At 42.0% G+C, this 21,288-nt stretch overlaps 1 protein-coding gene across 4 annotated transcripts in view; it reads right to left on the bottom strand.

The window, feature by feature from the left end:
• The window catches only part of LOC118397420 (polypeptide N-acetylgalactosaminyltransferase 17), a 35,610-nt gene that overhangs the window by 10,850 nt on the left and 3,472 nt on the right, over window positions 1–21,288 (bottom strand). Inside the window, exons 2-5 of one of the 4 annotated variants that reach the window (XM_035792140.2) lie at window positions 3,192–3,276; window positions 2,985–3,016; window positions 2,605–2,825; window positions 2,088–2,271 (exon numbers count right to left, since the gene is read on the bottom strand). In XM_035792140.2, coding sequence (XP_035648033.1) covers window positions 2,088–2,271; window positions 2,605–2,825; window positions 2,985–3,016; window positions 3,192–3,194 — 440 coding nt within the window. In that variant the 5' untranslated portion in view covers window positions 3,195–3,276. Of the gene's footprint in view, window positions 1–2,087; window positions 2,272–2,604; window positions 3,017–3,191; window positions 3,911–21,288 lie in introns of those variants that run through there. The other 3 variants (XM_035792139.1, XM_035792141.2, XM_035792142.2) reach the window with 3 other exon arrangements.

Below are 21,288 nucleotides of genomic sequence, written 5' to 3' on the forward strand. Positions count from 1 at the left end.
AATAGTTCAAAGAGACTTTTGTTTTGGAGTGTTTACCATTTGAAAGGAGTTTGTGGAAATGTGAAAGGAATGTAGGAAAATGTAACACAATAGATCTGGTAAAAGATAATAGAAAGAAAGAAAAAATGTTCTCTTGTATGTCTTTTGTACCATCATCTTTGAAATTTAAGAGAAAGGCCATAATGTATTATGCCAGCCCAGGTACAATTTATATTTTGACCACTAAATGGCAGCAGTGTATGTGCAAAGTTTTAGACTGATCCAATGAACCATTGCATTTCTGTTCCAAATTTTGTATCAAGACTGCCTAAATGTGCCTAATTTGCTTCTTAAAAACTTTTCATGTTAAAAATTGTGCGCTCTCCTCAAACAATAGCATGGCATTCTTTCACTGTAATAGCTACTGTACATTAAACAGTGCCGTCAGATTAACAAGAATTTAAGCTTTCGCCAATATAAGATATGTCTATGTCCTCGGAATTGTTCTTGTTACTTACAACCTCATGCTAATCGCATTACCCTACATTAGCTCAACTGTCCAGTGGACGGGACACCGATCCCGAAGAAGTTTTGTCACGTTCTGACCTTAGTTCTTTTGTTATGTCTTTGTTTTAGTATCGTCAGGGCGTGAGTTGGGTGGGTTGTCTATGTTCCCTTTTCTATGTTTTGGTATTTCTGTGTTTGGCCTGGTATGGTTCTCAATCAGAGGCAGCTGTCAATCGTTGTCCCTGATTGGGAACCATACTTAGGTAGCCTGGTTTCACTTTTGAGTGGTGGGTGAATATTTTCCGTGTCAGTGTTTGTGCCACACGGGACTGTTTAGTTTGTTTCGGTATTTCACGTGGTTATTTTGTAGTTTATTGTTCATGTAAATAAAGTATCGTTATGGACACTTACCACGCTGCACATTGGTCCGACCTCTCTTACTCCTCGTCAGAAGAAGAGGATGAACGTTACAAGTTTTAAGTTGTATTTTTATTTATATGTACTTTACTATACTGTTTATAGTTTTGACAACTTTTTGTTTTACTTCACTACATTCACTACATTTTCCATGACACTCAAAACTACTCATTCCATTTTGAATGCTTAGGAGGACAGGACAAGGGTCCAATTCACACACTTATCAAGAGAACAACCCTGGTCATCCCTAATGCCTCTGATCTAGCGGACTCACTAAACACAAATGCTTCATTTGTAAATTCTGTCTAAGTGTTGGAGTGTGCCCCTTGCTATCCGTAAATTTAAAAAACAAGAAAATGGTGCCTTCTGATTTGCTTAATATAAGAAATTTGAAATGATTAATACTTTTACTTTTGATACTTAATTATATTTTAGCAATTACATTTACTTGTGTGTGTGTGTGTGTGTGTGTGTCCAGAGTGTGAGTGTGTCCAGAGTGTGTGTGTGTCCAGAGTGTGTGTGTGTGTCCAGAGTGTGTGTGTGTGTGTGTGTGTGTATGTGTGTGTGTGTGTGTGTGTGTGTGTGTGTGTGTGTGTGTGTGTGTGTGTGTGTGTGCGTGCGTGCGTGCGTGCGTGCGTGTGTGCGTCCAGAGTGTGTGCACGTGTCAATTGGCGCATTTGACTGCAACTTCATAACAAATAAGACCACAAAAAAGCACAACAAAGAAAGAGGGATTAGGCTACAGAGATATTAATAGATGGTTTTAAGAATATTGTATTTTTAACCACAAAGCTAAGTGGTGCCAAAACAAAAACATCTGCTGACATAGCTTTAATCATTAGTCTCTCCGACCATGGCAACAACCCAGTAGCAGCGAAACAACTAAGACAGCAAAGTATACACTATCATGCTTATCAGTTTTGATTAGAGCATGAGCCCAAGATATGGCTGAGATCTAGATATGGGTATCAAATAATACGAAGTGCACACACACACACACACACTAATGCTTGGATTGGTCTTTGGAAAAACATAAAAGCACATGAAAATTGTAGTGGGTCTATTGTACTGAAACACTGTTGTCAACTGAGCTACAGTAAGGGCGACCCTGGTCAAAAGTAATGCTGTACTATATAAGGAATAGAGTGCACTATAGAGTGCACTATAGGGTGCCTAAAACTTACTTGCTGGGCCGGTAGTCTGGTATGGACCGATCCAGTGATATCTTTTGGCTGAGGTAAGCGTTGTATCCATACTTTTCTCTCAGTACTTTTGCGTCATCCTCTTCTTTTGTGGCTAGGGTGGCGGGGAGGCCCCCTTTACCTCGCCCCCCGAAACCCTCAATCAGCCCCAGCGACTTGGACAGACCTGTAGTTCACAGTCAAGAAAAGGTCACTATGCTATAACACGTTTGCTTAGTTGTTTTGAAAATGATTGACTTTTAACAAAGGAGATAGCTGTATACTAAACTTGTGTCCCAAATGGCACCCTATTCCCTATATAGTGCACTACCCTGTGGGCCCTGATCAAAAGTAGTAGTACACTAATTATAGAGTGCCATTTTGGATGGATCCTGAGCCGCAGACTATGTAAATAACAGCAACCATGGTAGATTTTGAGTGACAGCAAATAAAAAATAACCAATGAGCCATAGTCATTGTTTTTAGGTGGGTAGGCGAGAGTGCTAGAGTCATAGCCTACCATTAAGCTGTCTGTAGACCACGTCCTCCAATGACCCGAGTCTCTTTAGTAATACTTCATGACTGATGCTCAAACCTTGAGCCGTGCCGTTAGAGCGTGATTGTCTTTTCACATCGTCCTGACCGGTGGTTTTTGTCACTCGGTTGTGGGTGCACTTGGTCCAAAGCGTCATGAACCCCGCAACCGCAATCACGTTCAGCACCAATAACACTCTCCATCGTCTGAACACAAAAGCCATTAAAGTTGTTGATGTCCGGGATCCAAATAGCAGTGTTTTTGGAATTAATCAGGACAAATTCAGGAGTCCTCCTCTTTGTGATGCGCAATAAGGTTCAATGTAGATTTGTGTTTATGAAGGCATTTTCAAAATATATATATACCGTAGACGACATTCCACCTGGAGAAGCTGGTGCTGCAAATCAACAGTAGATAATTGCTATGGTCAAATTGAACTCTGTGTGCGCATTGATAGGCTAGGTTATTATCTGCTGGACAGAGAAACAAAGCTGAAACATATTTCTATTGCTCATTTTGTAAAATAACGTAGACTAATTACAACATTTCACTAATAATCTTTAACCACCTACCATTTCGCATTGGAGTAATTGTAGGGCTGCGTCCTCGTTCGGGGTAATTTTGGAGCCTGGTCATGGGCTCTCATCCGTGACTTCTCTGTTTAAAATGTATTGATAGAAGATCATGCATAGAATATGTTAAACAAAGAGACTAGTATATCTTCAGTTTCGAAGAGTCCACATCCTTAAATATTTAAAGAGTCTCAAGTCTGTCTTTCTTTGCATTCAGCAGAAGTGGGCTATGACGCGATTGAGAAGGACTGCATACTGAGCCGCTGTTTGTCGGATCTTCAAAATCGTAGCAGATAAATACTGACCACATAAAACGCATAGGCCTATCCCATGTTTAAGCATTCTCTGTGCAGTTTTGATCCTCCACGTGTAGGAAAAATAATTATGAGATGTTTTGAGCGGTGTATTGCACGAGTAGACTGCTACACAACCAGTCAGCCTAAAATATAACGGTCCGTGGACGCAGCATAGCCAATGAAAAACACATCATATGCAGCACAGAAATGCGGCTGAAATAACTCCATCCGAGGTGTCTTCTCATATTCTGACTATTCAAAATAATGCAAAACGTTATCCCCCTGTACCCTTATTTTCGCCGATTTCTTATAAGGTCCTGTTATTTAATTTTGCCAAATTATTCCTATGCGCTAGATAGCGCTTAATAATGGCGCGCAGGAAAACACGGAATGGGATTCCTAGGAAGATATTCGTATTGAACGTTCCTGGTGAGTGTGGCAACCAGTCACACAGTTAATTTTAAAGATCGTTGATGCGGGTGGGTAGGTTGAGTTGACTCACACCAATTATCTGCAATTATACTGCATTATAATCATATTTTGACTGAAAATTTCCTCCCATGATTATTGTAGGCAACAGTATGCCAATGTTCCAAGTTGAAATAATGTATTTGAAATAACATAAAACTGTGACATAATTAAGCAATAAGGCCCGAGAGGGTGTGGTATATTGGCCATATACCACAAACCCACGAGGTGCCTTATTGCTATTGTTTACAAACGTAATTAGAGTAGTAAAAATAAAATGTTTTGTCATATCCGTGCTATATGGTCTGATATACCACAGCTATCAGCCAATCAGTCTTTGCAAGACGCAACATGGAGTGCCTGGATACAGCCATTAGACGTGGTATATTGACCATATATTGTTTATATATTGTGGTATATTGGCCATATACCACAAACCCCTGAGGTGACTTATTGCTATTATAAACTAGTTACCAACATAATTAGAGCAATTCAAATAACTGTTTTGTTTTACCCATGGGATATGGCCGTGTATACCACGGCTGTCAGCCAATCAGCATCCAGGACTCGAAACACCTATTTTATAATGAACACCATTTCCCCCACTTTTATCTTTCAAAGACTTTCAATGAACACATAGGCCTAACTATTTTACAATTACAAAGCTGATCGGAATACTGACATCATTTTTAGTCTGTTTTTTAAATGTAATTATCGCATACTTAAAAAGACAGCAGAAACTGCAGATTGGATTTTTTTCTGGACCCCTTTTCCCAAAACCTACAGTTCCCGAAGCTTCTGTGCATGTGTCGGATTCTCTACTTTACACAGTCTGTGCTCTACTTGAAGAGAACCTCCCTTAACATTTCTACTGTAAAATGTGAATGATAAATCTTAAAGTTTTAGCGGTGAAAGGTACATTCAGCATCTGCATACCAACCATTTTATCTCATTTTAATGGGGATGCGTTTAGATCTTCTTGAGATATACAGTACTAGTCAAAAGTTTGGACACACCTAATCTAAGTGTTTTTCTTTATTTTCACTATTTTCTACATTGCAAGAATAATAATGAAGATGTCAAAACTATGAAATAACACATATAGAATCATGTCGTGAACAAAAAAGTGTTAAACAAATCTAAATATATTTTATATTTGAGATTCTTCAAAGTAGCCACCCATTGATGATAGCTTTGCACACTCTTGGCATTCTCTCAACCAGACAGACAATTTTGGGATACATTTTATTCCCCGCAGACTATTTGTAAACATTTGTCTTTCTGCTTTGTATGCATTAGTCTACTTATTGTATTAAAAGCACATCTTTGTCGCATTATTCACACATTCTCAGCATTCACTGCTTCAAGTTCTAGTCTACCTTTCCTTTTCTATAGGCTATAGCCTATTTTATTTATTTATTTGTATGTAACCTTTATTTAACGAGGCAAGTGAGTTAAGAACAAATTTTTGTTTCCAATGACAGCCTACCTATGCATACTCAAAGAATCAAGTGGCAGTTATCTTTACAAAGAAATTAACTTTGAGAGACATCAGGGACTGTAACATTGTTACGTGCCTCCTAGAAGGAGGTGCAGGAATCAGGAGCAGGAGAGCAAGGAAGTCCCAGTGGCACAATTATTTATTCAGAAGTCCCAACTCAACAACAACATGGGGGGGGAACACGCCCAAACGAGGTCACCACACACAGTGAAATAAACGCTACACATGGAGGAGAAACCTCAACTCCTAAACACATACCAAAACGGTACAACTGCCATGAGAAAGAAAACCCCGTGGTGCAGACACGCACCCCTAACAAAGTAACCACAGCAACCAATCCCACACAAAGACTAGCAGGCAGCAGAGGTTAATAAACCCACCGAAGTCAACTAATAGGACACAGGTGTAAACAAAACAGAGAGAAACAAATGAAAAGGAAAAATGGATCCGTGGCAGCTCGAAGGCCGCCGATCACCGCCTGAAAAGGGAGAGGAGCCACCTTCGGTGGAAGTCATGACAAACATTGTCTATTTCACGGAATGATGGCTCTCGGGATATACTGTCCTTGTCTATACAGCCAGCTGGGTTTTCAGTTCATCGCGCAGACAGGAATAAAGAACTCTCCGTGAAGAAGAAAGGTTTCATAATTAACTGCTCCTGGTGTGATTGTGATAACATACAGAAACTCAAGTAATTTTGTTAACCGACCTAGAATACCTCACAATGAAATGCCAACTGTATTACCTCCCAAGATAATTCTCTTCGGTTATAGTCACAGCCGTGTATATTCCCCCTCAAGCCGATACCACGGCGTCCATCAAGGAACTTGACTGGACTTTATGCAAACTGCAAACCACATATCTTGAGGTCTCATTTATTGTAGCTGGGGATTTTAACAAAGCAAATTTGAGGAAACCGCTACCAAAGTTCTATCAACACATTGACCGTAGTACTCGCTTAGGAAAAACACTAGACCACTGATACTTGCCTTTTCGAGATGCCTACAAGGCCTCTGGCTATCCGTAAATTAATAAAAAACTAGAAAATGTGGCCAGCTGCTTTGCTTAATATAAGGAATTTGAAATTATTAGTATAGTTTAGCAATTACATGTACTTTTGATACTTATGTATATTTAAAACCAAATAATTTTAGACTTTTACTCAAGTAGTATTTTACTGGGTAACTTTCATTTTCTATTAAGGTATCTTTACTTTTACTCAAGTATGACAATTTGGTACTTTATTCACCACTGCCGGCTACATCCCAGCTACTCAACCCTGCATCTTAGAGGCTGCTTCCCTATATACATAGACATGGAATCACTGGCCACTTTAATAATATAACACTTGTCACTTTCACAATGTTTACATACTCCTTTACTCAATCTGAATGTATATACTGTGTTCTATCCTACTGTATTTTAGTCAATGCCTTTCCGACATGGCTCATCCTAATATTTATATATTTCTTAATTCCATTACTTTTACTTTGTTTGTGTATTGTTAGATACTACTGCACTGTTGGAGTAGGAACACAAGCATTTCGCTACACCCGCAATAACATCTGCCAAATATGTGTATGTGACCAATAGCATTTTATTTTATATTTAGTTTAGGCTACTAGTGTCTGTAAATAAATATTGACAATGGAAATAAGTGGCGGGCACTTCACCGACGTGAGTCGAGGTGCAATCCAAAAAAATATCATAATTGAAAATGAAAAGGCGCAACATGGGCATACCATTGCGAGCTAGATTGGCGCAATTTATTTCTCTGCCTGCAAATTGTCCGGCTCCTAAAAGGTAGGCTACACCCTATATTCAAAATGTAGCTCAAGAGAAAGTGTAAGTGTCCAGGTCTCATCATTCTTGCTGCTCAAGTTCAGTAGCCTACCTCGCCTCTCCTAGTTGGGTGTGTGAGATCAGGTGTGGATTTGGTATCAATTAAATAGAGTAGGCTACATGCATGGGTGAAGAAGCATGGGGCAGTTATCTTTTCAAGGACATTCATTTCCTAAATATGATAAGGGCTATAGTTTACTACATTGCCTGGAAATAAATATTGATCACCATATATCGTCCCGCTCCTACAAAGGTAGGAAAGATAGAACGTGTAAGAGTCCGCTCTCGCAAAAATTTATTCAGCTTTGATCTAACTTTATTAAACAAGCACCCTTTGCCGTATTATGTTCTCTATGAGTAGAGCAAAGACCATGCATAAAGTAGACCATCATGCACGAGCAGAAGCTTCTGGACCTTTAGCTGTTGGGAAGAGGGGTCCAGAAAAGTCGGATCCAGAGTCACTTCATAAAAAGACATCAACATGACTGAGGAACAAGACTTTAAAGATAGTGTGGGAGCTATTCTCCTCCTCTTGACTGTGGATGGTTGAGTTACTGTTGAAATATGCTTTACTTAATATCACAGCATTAAAATCCATGAGTATACGCAGAAATAGGTCACCCAGATAGCTGGGAGGAATCAAGGAGTCTGGTAACTGAGCAGCTAACTGAGAGACATACCCTCTCTGATCTATGTAGGTGCTCAGAGAAGAGGGATTGAGAGGAAGAAAGGGAGAGAGAGGGGGGTAGAGCAGGAGGGAGACAGAGAGTGGGAGAGAGACTGGGGTAGATGGGGAAGGGAGAGAGGGAGGGAGGGGGAAGAGAGTCTAAGGGACAGTGACAGGAGAATGGGAGAATGGAAAGAAAGAGAGGATATAAATTCAAAAAGGCCAGAGAGAGAGATAAGAGAGGAGGTGCAGATAGAAGGGTCTGAGAGAGAGAGAGAGAGAGAGAAAGAGAGAGAGAGGGGAGGTACAGATAGAAGGGTCTGAGAGAGAGAGAGAGAGAGAGAGAGAGAGAGAGAGAGGAGGTACAGATAGAAGGGTCTGAGAGAGAGAGAGAGAGAGAGAGAGAGAGAGAGAGAGAGAGAGAGAGAGAGAGAGAGAGAGAGAGAGAGAGAGGAGGTACAGATAGAAGGGTCTGAGAGAGAGAGAGAGAGAGAGAGAGAGAGAGAGAGAGAGAGAGAGAGAGAGAGAGAGAGAGAGAGAGAGAGAGGGGTACAGATAGAAGGGTCTGAGAGAGAGAGAGAGAGAGAGAGAGAGAGAGAGAGAGAGAGAGGAGGTACAGATAGAAGGGTCTGAGAGAGAGAGAGAGAGAGAGAGAGAGAGAGAGAGAGAGAGGAGGTACAGATAGAAGGGTCTGAGAGAGAGAGAGAGAGAGAGAGAGAGAGAGAGAGAGAGAGAGAGAGAGAGAGAGAGAGAGAGGAGGTGCAGATAGAAGGGTCTGAGAGAGAGAGAGAGAGAGAGAGAGAGAGAGAGAGAGAGAGAGAGAGAGAGAGGAGGTACAGATAGAAGGGTCTGAGAGAGAGAGAGAGAGAGAGAGAGAGAGAGAGGAGGTACAGATAGAAGGGTCTGGGAGAGAGAGAGAGAGATCCTGAAGGGTACATAATAACCCAACAGAAAGAAAGGGGCAGCATAGATTGAGGAACAACGGGGGATTTAGAGAGACTACTCAATATTTACTGAGTGGGTTGATGTAACAATCTCAAGCACTCTTGTCACCCCCGTCAATCCAAGATACTGGAGAATAATTTATCGTCTGACTTTAAAAAGACAGAAGGAACTAAGGCTAAATGTAATTTTGAGCAATGACATCATCATATGCCTCGTGAGGCTGGTTATGAGCATTTTGTTGAATTTTAGTAATACTACATGAATGGACTGATATTCTTTTACAACTACAGTAGGCCTACTTTAATCCAAGTGGGTTTTAAGATCACAATGACTTGTTCATAAAGGCATCGTATTCTCTTATCCTCTGGATCTTCTGTGTTCTTCCTGATTTCAGGCCCTTTGCTGGTCATTACAGTTCAGGCTGAGGTTGATGAATCAAAGCCCCTTTATAATCTATTCTACAGCATCTTTCAGCAAGAGATAACATTTTGTCGGTTGTTAGAGATCTAAAGGCACTACGTATCCTCTGATGACAGATTTGTTGACTATTATAGAACATCCACTAAAAGGTTCTTGATGCAAAAACCTAACAGAGTCAATGTTGTATAAAACACACAGAGGGTTGTGTACAGTAAATATGTCTAAAAGTATAGGTATTCATGTACATATTTACACATTAAATATTATTTTATTTTCACTCAATTCATTAGCAGCGACTTTTCAGCTTGAAGCCTTTGTCAAAGGTATAAAATGCCAACTGGTTTACTTTAGTTTAAATGCAAAAAAATCTGACCATGTATATAATACACAATGATCTTAGAGACGGTACATGAGAACAGGATGATTTTGCTATCAACGCCCAAAAGCCAAACAACGCTACAAGCTCTCACAGTCTCACGTCAGAATTAGACATTCTACCATGTTTCTCAAACTTCGAACTTCAAAGTTGTTCCACATGTCAAATTTAGTGGTGTTTAAGGGTACGTTTAGGCACTAACTCCACATTTTTAATGTTAAGCTTAAGGTTAGGCATTAACTCTAAATGGTTACGGTAAAGGCAAAGGTTAAGGTTAACTCCTTAGCAAAACTGCCCCTAGTGGCCGGTTTCCACATCATCACCCGACGTCCTCAGACATGGATGGATGTCGAATACTGACTTGTATCACGGGTGACCTGCCTGAATAACAAGCATCTAAATGATAAAACAGGAAGTGCCATTGTTGGGCAGGGAACTGAAACGCAGTGAAAGTGGATTACACACACACAAGCGCTCAGGGAACTGTGGTGAAAGTGAAGTACAAAGTCTTGGAGATAATCAGAAGTGTGAGGAGGGGGCTGGAGGGAGGCTAGCTCCATGGCTGGGAGGGATTGCATGAGATTATCCTATAATTAGTGTAGAAATCTGAAACTTTGTTGACTCATCATCACACAAGTCTACAAGTTTGATGTGATAACACTGCAGTATTGTAGAGTTGGTCCTCAATATACTCTATTCTCCCCAATCTGCAGAATGTTCAGAGTATGATGCCATACTGTCTCTGGGTGGATCACACTGGATCATCTCAGTGAGTGAATGGGTTGGATTTGTAGTCACCGCATAAGAGTAAGAGGCGCAACTCTTCATGTTAAACATACACTGGAAACACGTTTTGGTCAACCATAACCTTAATTGGAATTGGAAGGGGATCTGTGTATTCTACAGTAGAGGTCTAACCAAAAAGTCCAGTTCCATCTCGTACCAACCGCCTGCTCATTTATGCAATGATAAATGTATCAGTCCCATGGGAGAGTATGTCTCTAAGCACGGATCCAAACACACAATTCATTGAGGTTTAGTTGGCTTTGGCAGATACAGAGACAAATTGACCTTCACGTTGGATTGAGCTAAATCTTTTCCCCAGTGAATGGGGCCTCGGAGGACCTCAGTACTTCTCCGTGGAGCTCAGAGCCAGAAACACTATGCAGTTTTGTTTGGCCGTCCAGAGAAGCATTCAATACTCTGCCTTCTTCCTCTGCCTCCCAGTCATGGTTAAATCATTCCTTACATAGTTCACAGAAGACAGATTCAGGTAATTCAATTGAATGATTTTGTAAAGATGGTCATTACTGTACGATCTCATTCTCCCACCAAAATACACACACAAGCACGACACACGGACACGCACACACACACCAGTCTGCGGCTCAATGCAGCACAGCATCTGCTGTTAAGTTGTGCGTCAGCCAGTCATTTCCCCATCCTGTCACTGTCACTCTGAGCCGACGCTAAGCCACCCTCTTCCCCATTCATGTGCTTCCATGGCCTGGAGTGTGTGTGTACAACTCTATTCCCATGCTCCCATTGGCTGGCTGTGTTGAAACTATGCAAGCTGTCAACTCCAACTGATGTCAGTATAGTCACATGCTGTACACAAACCATCACATAGACATACACTCTTGCTATCTAGAACTTAAAACGTCTCTTCAGCTGTCCCCATAGCAGAACCCGGTCTAAGGCACTGCATCTCAGTGCTAGAGGTGTCACTACAGACCCTGGTTCGGTTCAAGGCTGTAACACAATCTGTTGTGATTGGGATTCCCATAGGGCGGTGCACAATTGGCCCAGCGTTGTCCGGGTTAGGGTTTGGCCGTGGTATGCCATCATTGTAAATAAGAATTTGTTCTTAACTGACTTGCCTAGTTAAATAAAGGTTAATATAAAAAAAAGTTCCAGGTAGAAAGCTTTACACCGAAGGTTCTACATGGAACCCAAAATAGTTCTACCTGGAACCAAAAACGGTTGTACCTTATGGGGACAGCTGAAGATCCCTTTTGGAACCTTTTTTCTAAGACTGTATAGTGGCAGTGGTCCACTAATTTCTGTGTCCTTTCATATGATATTCTATGCATTTTAACAGTTGAGCGGGCAGAGATTTTGTTCAGATAGACTTTCAAAGACAAATGGAGGAAACAGCAGGAGGTTCTGTTGGGCCTGTGTGTGTGTGGGGCTACGGATGTACTTTCTTCACTCATATAGCCTGCCCTAGTTACTGCCATGCCTGAAGGCTTCAAGGTAATGAGAGCCAATGATGCTCTTAGAAGTCTGTTCCCATGCAGCAATCTGGAGTAGCCTGAGTATTAGAGAGGAAAGATATCTATGGGCCATGCTGGGGTACTATTTTACTAGATGCATTAGTCTGTGAGTGGACTATAAGCTGCAGCATTGAGGACAACAGACTGGACATTTACTGTGTTGTACGGATGGTAACTGTAAAATGTGTGTGGTGTGTTTTAGATTGTGTTTCACATTTTTTTCACTTCAGAACATATCAGTTTGGATTACAATCTAGGACATTCAAACAGTGGGAACGAGTTAGAAGTTGCATCAACACAACTATTTCAGTATCTCTAAATGAGCTGATTTACAACGCAAATCCCATGAATCGATCCCACAGCTCTCAGACTGTGCACTGCAAATAAATAAATAATGACATCTCTAAAAGGTAATTTTCCACAGCGACAGACACGCCATTCTCCAATCCTCCAGGAAATACATGCAAGTGCCTGTGTAATCCTGATGATGGCGGACAGGCCCGTAACTGCAGTGTTGCACTTGATAATTGCTGCCATTGCACAACGGGTCGTTAATGCAACATTGGCTTCCATCTCTCTCTCTCTCTCTCCCTCTCTCTCTCAGTAGTTGTGGAGTGAAAGTAATTACGGTGAATCTTTATCCAAGAGCTCCTGCTCCTCTCTCTGTCTCTGTGAGAGAAGACAGGCAAGGCAACCAAACCAACTGTGAACGCCGCACATTAGACGAGTCGCAGTTATAAGGTTGTGGGCTTTAACAAACAGGAGAAAAAAGCCAGATCAGACTCTGCTTCTTCTCTCCTCTCTCCAGAGCGCTGGGATTCTTTTAACGACTCGCCTGGAGGACATATGTTCAAAGGGAGAGGAGAGGTTTGGGATTAATGTGGAGCAGACAGGCAGGCTGTCGCTGGTGTCATGCATATTCTGATTTACCCACTCCACTGGCTGGCAGATTAACTATTGAGTTGGATTAGGTGGGGAAAATTACAAGCATTTAGACTTAATTAGCCAGAATATTTCACATTATTTTCACACTATCTGGGACTACTGTTGCTAACTGTAGACTAGGAGCAACAAATTCAGCATGTTGATGTCCTCTGACTTCTAGTCCCAGATATGCATTTTGCATCATATAATGTCAAATACATCATACAGGCTATTTTTCTGTATTTTGAAAGTTATACATTTTAAACTTGCTGACATGCAAAAGATTTTGGGACAATATCAACAATAGACTAATGAAACAAATGCCAAAAACATACTACTACCAGAAAGTATAAAATGAGCTCATTGGAATTATCCATTAGTTGCAAGAATGATGATATTGCTAATGATAATGATGATGGCCTACACCTATCTATGAAAAACTATGTGGTACAGTATTCCATGAAACACTGTCAATAACAAGCTGTTATAGATTTGGACCACAGGGTGGCACACAAAAAATATGATATGGCATGGCACTCAGCAGACTCAGCTCAACTTCAGTAGGCCTAGAGCTGACATTATACATTAATACTATTAGGCCAAAAGCCCCATTATCAAAGCAGGATGTGTTTGAAAATGTCTATTATACGGTACTGCCGATTCCCTAAATAAAGGTCACTGGCACCGGTTGAGAGCAGTTCATCACGCGTCCACATAGAACTGCCTTTCCAGACGTTTATCTTTAGTTGGGTGAACTATTTATTGCAGAATGTAAGATAATTTAGTTTACAATTAAAATAAATGTCTTCAAAATGGAAGGCGGTTAGCCTGGGCACCAGTCTCTTTAACTAATCCACTCCCTGTACTCCATGTCATGTGCCAACGACTCTTTGGCAATGAGAAGGAGTGGCAAGGAGTGAAATGTTAGCTAAAGAGACTGGTACTCAGACTAGAAGACAGTCGGGAGGAGGTTCAGATCAGGTGGGACCATTCTAGCCAATGAGAGGGGAGAAACGCGTTTGAACAACAAGCACAACTCAGATATATATATATTTTAATTAAGCGTATTAAATAACACTGATTGACCAGATGGTGGCGCTATAACAAGAGATTGAAAATGCTAACTGAAATGTCACGACCCAAAAATCACAAAATTCTGTATGTAGGTCCCTCTCCTTACAAATTTGCTTCAGTGACCCATAAGGTCTGCTATGATGGATTTTCCACCATTTAGAATTTTGTGAAAAACACAACGCTACTCTTCTGGAACCAAATGACCCATCTGCACAACACTTGATATGTGGCATTTATGGACAAAGCCTTTCAACGGCTTTGTCCATATTTTCCAGACTAGTACCTAAAACAATATTGACCAATAAACATTCACGTGGGCGTGGTCTGGCAGATAAATGCATATAAATCAGTCAACGATATCCGTATTGTCAGTGGTGTAAATTAAGTAAAAATACTTTTAAGTACTACTTAAGTTGTTTTTTGGGGTATCTGTGCTTTACTATTTATATTTTTGACAACTTTTACTTTTACTCCACTACATTCCTAAAGAAAATAATGTACTTTTTACTCCTTACATTTTCCCTGACACAAAAGTACTCGTTACATTTAGAATGCTCAAGTAGGGCAGAATTATGGCACCTATCAATATAACGCTTTGTCATCCATACTGCCTCTGAGCTGGCGTACTCACGAAACACAACTACTGTGTTTGTAAATTAGTGTGGAGTGTTGGAGTGTGCCCCTTTCTGTCCGTAATGTAAAATAATACGAAAATAGTACCGTCCGTTAATATAAGGAATTTGATGTATAGTATTTACTTTTACTTCATACTTTTACACAAGTATGACAATTTGGTACTTTTTATACCACTCTACTTAAGTACATTTAAAACCAGATACTTTTAGACTTTTACTGAAGTAGTATTTTACTGGGTAAATTTCACTTTTACTTGAGTCATTTTCTGTTAAAGGAATCTTTACTTTTACACAAGTATGACAATTGAGTACTTTTGCCACCACTGTGTATTGTAACAACATACTGTCAAGACTTAACATATGCAAGAACATTCATATCGACCTCAAGGTGGCGCCATAATGGGCACATGTTTATATCTCTTGATCTGTTTGACTTAGAGTGATGGAATTTAGCACAGATGCTCAGGGATATTTTGTATTTATTAGGGATCCCTAACTAACGCGATATCTAAGACACCACTAGCCCGATTTTGTCGAAACTTGGGTGAATGATGAATCTTGCCATAGAGATCCGGCATTTACAAAATTAGTAGTCAACTGTACATACGTTAGTCACACGTGATATCTCAGTCACCATTTTGATACACTGATTGGCCCAAGAGGGCCAGCGTAGGCCGTCATTGTAAATAATAATATGTTATTAATTGACTTGGCCTAGTTAAATAAAGGTTAAATAAAAATATCCATGCAGCACCACAGCACCATGCCTATTCAGAAAAGCACGCCTCAGCCTCAGACGATGCCCTTCTGGAGACATGCAGCCATAGTCATTATACCCTAATGTAGGACTATTTGACTACTAGCCAAATAAAGTGCAGAGCATGCATGATCCGTGCAACCCGTCATTCCAACATATTTGGAACATTTAATTCATCCATTCAGGCATTTGTCTGAGTTGCAATAGAAACTAAATAAAAGAGAATAAAAATGTCTTATCCATTTGTTTACTTAATTCAAAATTATCTAAATTCTCCAAAGTTCTTAAGCATATCACTTTAATAATTCAAAATAGGCCTTCAACTTGTAGGCATTGCAATTTAGGCTATAATTTTGGGTATTGATGTTTTGCGGAATAATTTTAGAACTCTATTTGTATTTTATAACCGTTTTTATTATAGGACTCCCCTTAAAACTTCTTATGGCTGGGGGCAGTATTGAGTAGCTTGGATGAATAAGGTGCCCAGAGTACACTGCCTGCTACTCAGGCCCCGTTGCTAATATATGCATATTATTAGTAGATTTGGATAGAAAACACTCTAAAGTTTCTAAAAATGTTTGAATGATGTCTGTGAGCATAACATAACTCATATGACAGGCAAAAAACTGAGAAAAAATCCAACCAGGAAGTGGGAAATCTGAGGTTTGTAGTTTTTCAATTCATTGCCTATCAAATATACAGTGTCTATGGGGTCAAATTGCACTTCCTAAGGCTTCCACTAGATGTCAACAGTCTTTAGAACCTTGTTTGATGCTTCTACTGTGAAGGAGGGGGGAATGGGAGCTGGATGAGTCAGTGGTCTGGCAGAGTGGCATGAGCTGACCACGTACGTTCAGGTGAGAGTTAGCTTGAGTTCCATTGCATTTCTGAAGACAAAGGAATTCCCCAGTTGGAACGTTATTGAACATTTATGATAAAAACATTCTAAAGATTGATTCTATACTTCGTTCAACATGTTTCTACGGACTGTAACGGAACTTTTCATCTGCTCGCGCGTCATGAATTTGGATTACTGGGCTAAACGCGTGAACAGAAAGGAGGTATTTGGCATGAATGATGGACTTTATCACACAAATCAAACATTTATTGTGGAACTGGGATTCCTGGGAGTGCATTCTGATGAAGATCATCAAAGGTAAGTGAATATTTATTATGTTATTTCTGACTTCTGTTGACTCCACAATATGGCGGATATCTGTATGGCTTGATTTGTTCTCTGAGAGCTGTACTCAGATTATTGCATGGTGTGCTTATTATTATTTTATTTTTTATTTTTTAAATCTGACACAGCGGTTGCATTAAGGAGAAGCGTATCTATAATTCCATGCATAATAGTTGTATCTTTTATCAATGTTTATTATGAGTATTTCTGTAAATTGATGTGGTTCTCTGCAAAATCACCGGATGTTTTGGAACTACTAAACATAACGCACCAATGTAAACTCAGATTTTTGTATATAAATATGAACTTTATCGAACAAAACATACATGTATTGTCTAACATGAAGTCCTATGAGTGTCATCTGATGAAGATCATCAAAGGTTAGTGATTAATTTTATCTCTATTTCTGTTTTTTGTGACTCCTTTCTTTGGCTGGAAAAATGGCTGTGTTTTTCTGTGACTAGGTGCAGACCTAACATAATTGTTTAGTGTGCTTTCGTCGTAAAGCCTTTTTGAAATCGGACACTGTGGCTGGATTTACAACAAGATTATCTTTAAAATGGTGTTAAATACTTCTATGTTTGAGGAATTTTAATTATGAGATTTCTGTTGTTTTGAATTTAGTGCCCTGCACTTTCACTGGCTGTTGTCATATCGATCCCTTTAGCGGGATTCAAGCCATAAGAAGTTATCCTCTTGAGCCACTGGGGCTGATGAAGCCCTGCTGCCGGCTTCTGATGGCCTGTCAGTCTGGTATCTCCGCTCACGGTGGTGAACAGTGCCAGCATCGTCCCCCAGGAACTGCCTATCACTGGCCAACAGGGAACAGCTGTCGTCGCCATCAAAGCTATCAACCTCCTGATGCAGGGCATGCGCCCTCCATTCAAGGTGGTGACTCCTGTCACCGTCCAGGACTAGCAGTAGATAGGCTCTGCCTGCGGTGGCTCCGGCCAAGCTTCCTGGGAGTGGTACCGGGCCCAGTAGAGGGACTAACAGCTTGCGGGTGCACCACTCCTGAGGCAGGGAGCTTGTCCCCAGCCTGAGCCAGAGCCTGGCCGACCCACTCGCACATGGCCTTCAATCGCGCCAGGTGCAGGCATTCTGAGAACAACACACAGAACAGGCATCCAGTAGGGCGCTCTACCACCCTCTCCGCGTGGCTCAAACCCAGGCAGTGCATACACAAGTTCTGCGGATCCCCAGGGGGATGCCACCATCACCTCTCACAAAGTGAAGCCATAAGCTCAGCCAAGCCAACAAGGCAACGGAGCAGGGGTCCAACGCCCTGGAAGAGCTTATGTCGTGACCTGCTTGGAGGAATAGGAACCCAGGGAGGCATAAATTACCCAGTATCTCTGCAAAAAAAACATGGAAGACCCGTGTGGGAAAAGCAAGCAGACAAAAAAAAACAGCAACCAGGTAATGGATTTGATTTATCTGTTTTTTGTTTACACCAACTGCAATGTTACCTTGCCGGTTTAATATCCAAGCAGTAAAAACAGCACCATATGATGAAGTAATTCAGTTAAGGAACTCCCAAGTGTCACGACTTCTACCGAAGTCGTTGCCTCTCCTTGTTCGGGCGGTGCTCGGCGTTCGACGTCACCGGTCTTCTAGCCATCATCGATCCATTTTTCATTTTCCATTGGTTTTGTCTTGTCTTCCCACACACCTGTTTTCAATCCCATTCATTACCTGTTGTGTATTTACGCTCTGTTTCCCCTCATGTCTTTGTCAGAGATTGTTTATTGTCAGTGTAGTGTTTTTGTTGTATAGGTGCGCGACGGGTCTTCGTACCCATATTTGTTTATGTTCTTTTCCTGTTTAGTGTTATGGAGCATGTTACTATGACATTATTAAAAGACTCCATTTCACACTCTGTTTGACTCTCCTGCGCCTGACTTCCGTGCCACCTATACACATATGCCTGACACCAAGTTAATGTCTCAACGTAGTGGAAAGCCCCACCACAATATTCTTACACTCTGCAGGGGAAAGAACAAGAAAAAATACCTGCAGAGAACCTGCACCTAAGGCGCGGTTAAAGCAATTCACAACACACACATGGAACAAGCCAGTTGTCAAGTTGTGTAAGGTAAATTAAAGTTTGTGGCAGCAAGAGTCACCATGCTAATGGATGCACACAGAGTCGTAGTGTAACGCTAACGAAACACAAGTATGACAAATCACGGGAGGAAGATACAGATCAACCCTGTGCAGCGAGTGGAGCACTCAAGCGGAGGGGCTGGCCATGTGGCCAGCTGCTCCAGGCTACAAACAGTCATTGAGTATAGTTCCACACAAGATATTACACTTACGAAGCGAACTTTCATAAGTTTGTACCTCAAACCATACAGATGTCCGCGAGAAAATGAAGACAACTTGTGTTGGGGTCCCTTTAGAGCCCTGAAGGCTTGAGCCAATGACTTGTGTGAGAAGGATAAAGACACAGAAGAGCCTTGTCTAGAATATCCGCCTGAGCTGCCAAATAGAAAGTAAATATCATTTAGGCTATGCCTATTCCGCTATCTAAATATGCCATTCTGTTGTGTGTTATTTAATGGCCATATAATTGCATAATTTATTTTTTATAGATGCGTGGGTCTACTGTGGTGATCATGTAACCTAATCAATCACACTTTTTCCAGTATTTGGGAAGGCCTTATATTAGGCATTTTGACGGTTGTATTAGTGAATTCCTCTCTGTATGTAGAATTGTTATAGCCATTTGATTTGCACAAACCCATCACGCAGAGGCTATATCCATATCAATTAATGAGACAAAACAAAGTATTGATTAAGTCTGGGCTATAACATGTCCTGAGCGAAATAGCCAAGGGGTCCCAAATGGTCAAGACTATCTATAACCTATTCTTATTACCAGATCTGTTTTCCCTATCAGCCAGTGCTTCTTCAATTATGTTGTTTAAAATGTATTTAGAGGCTATATTTAGAGACCTGTTAGCTAGGGTCTCTTTTAATAATGAGGAGCCTACTCACTCGGGTAACCACTTCACTGGACATCAAATTGGTGGACAGTGATGACTCTCCATTTGTCCCCATCTCTGCTGAGTTCCGCTAGGTCTTGCAGGAGAGCTGGTCCTCTGCGAGGGGTCGCTTCTGATTAAAAAGCAGAGATTGGACCATGGAGTTATGTTGCGTGTGCAGAGTCACTCGGCCTCCGGGAGTACCCAACCATGGACACCATGATAGCTTCCTTGGTCCTCCTGGACCGGACCCACGACTGAAGCCGGGACCCTCCAGAGTTTTTGATGAGGACTTGAAAGCCACATATGGGTCCTTCTGCTCTCTTGGCCGCCTTACCAATGCATCCAAGGCCTACCTGCAGACTCTGTTGCCCCGGCTGCAGGAGGGCACAGAGGAGCTTCTTCAGGAAGCGATGGAGGTGTCTCACCTGCTGTCCCTGCTTCAGAGGGATGTGGCCCATGCCAACAAACGGGCCATGGCGCAGGTGGTTACCTCCCAGCACCATCTCTGGCTGGCCCAATCCCGTATGCCAGCTGCTCTCCAGAGCACATTTGCCACTCTCCCCATCACCCCAGGTCTGACATTTGGCCAAGGGGTTGATGACATTCTCGAGTGGACCGATAAGATTCGTAGGGACTAGGAGACCATGAGACGGTTCATGCCGCCTCCTCAGGACCCGGGTCCGAGGCAGATGGACCGTCGCCACCCACCTGCACCCAAATGACAGTGGTATCCCTCTCCTGCCCCATCGCCTCGTGCTGAGGGACGACAGCGGGGAGAGGCACAGTGTGCGATGGAAAAACAACCTGTCAACCGTCACCGCCATAGGGACGTGTCTGGGAGACCCAGGCACTCAGGGCTTCAGAGGAGAGGCGGGCCCCGGCAGGACCCTTGACACACCCGTCCCCGGCCTTGGCCACTTCTCCCGGTCTCAAAGGACAAAGTGGGAGGAGGGTGTGGAGTTCCTCTGGGTGTTGTCCATAATGCTTGAAAGGGCTACCGACTCCAATTCCACGGTGGCTGACCCACTGAAGAAAACCCTGAGGCTGGAAATCTCCTAACTCCTGGACAATGGTGTCATCCGCAGGATTAAGACATCATAATGGCTAGGTGGGTTCTACTTATTTTGTGGTTCCAAAAAGAGACAGAGGGTTTTGATGGTTCTGGATGAGTACTTGAAGGTTCTGAGGTTCCACATACTGTCCCCAGCCCACATTTTGCAGGCTGTGTCCAGGGACCAGTGGTTTGTGACGCTGGACCTGAGGGATGCGTACTTCCATGTTCCTGCTCACCCAGCTCATTGGCAGTACCTATGATTCACTTTCAAAGGGACAGCTTACGAATTCATGGTCAAGGCCTCTACTTGGCATCCCGCACTTTCACAAAGTGCATGGACACTGTCCTGGCACCTCTCACGTCCTGAGGATTGTTGATCCTCAATTACCTGGACGATTGGCTGATTTGTACCCCGACCAGGACTCAAGTCCTGTCAGACAGAAACATGCTCCTGAACCACATTGGCTGGCTGAGCATTATTGTAAACAACAAGAAGAGTCGTTTGACGCCCACCCAGAGGGTGGCCTTCATTGGCATGGAACTGGACTCAGTCCTCATGAGAGCACGCCTGCCCACCAGAAGGGTTCAGGCGATCTTATCTTGCCTTGACCACCTTCAGCAGGGGTGGGTGGTGTTGGTCCTGACAATGCATGTTGGGATTGCTGACCACAGCCTCATTGCTGATTCCCC

The sequence above is a fragment of the Oncorhynchus keta genome, chromosome 18, assembly GCF_023373465.1.
Source record: "Oncorhynchus keta strain PuntledgeMale-10-30-2019 chromosome 18, Oket_V2, whole genome shotgun sequence".
In the NCBI taxonomy this organism is placed as follows: domain Eukaryota; kingdom Metazoa; phylum Chordata; class Actinopteri; order Salmoniformes; family Salmonidae; genus Oncorhynchus; species Oncorhynchus keta.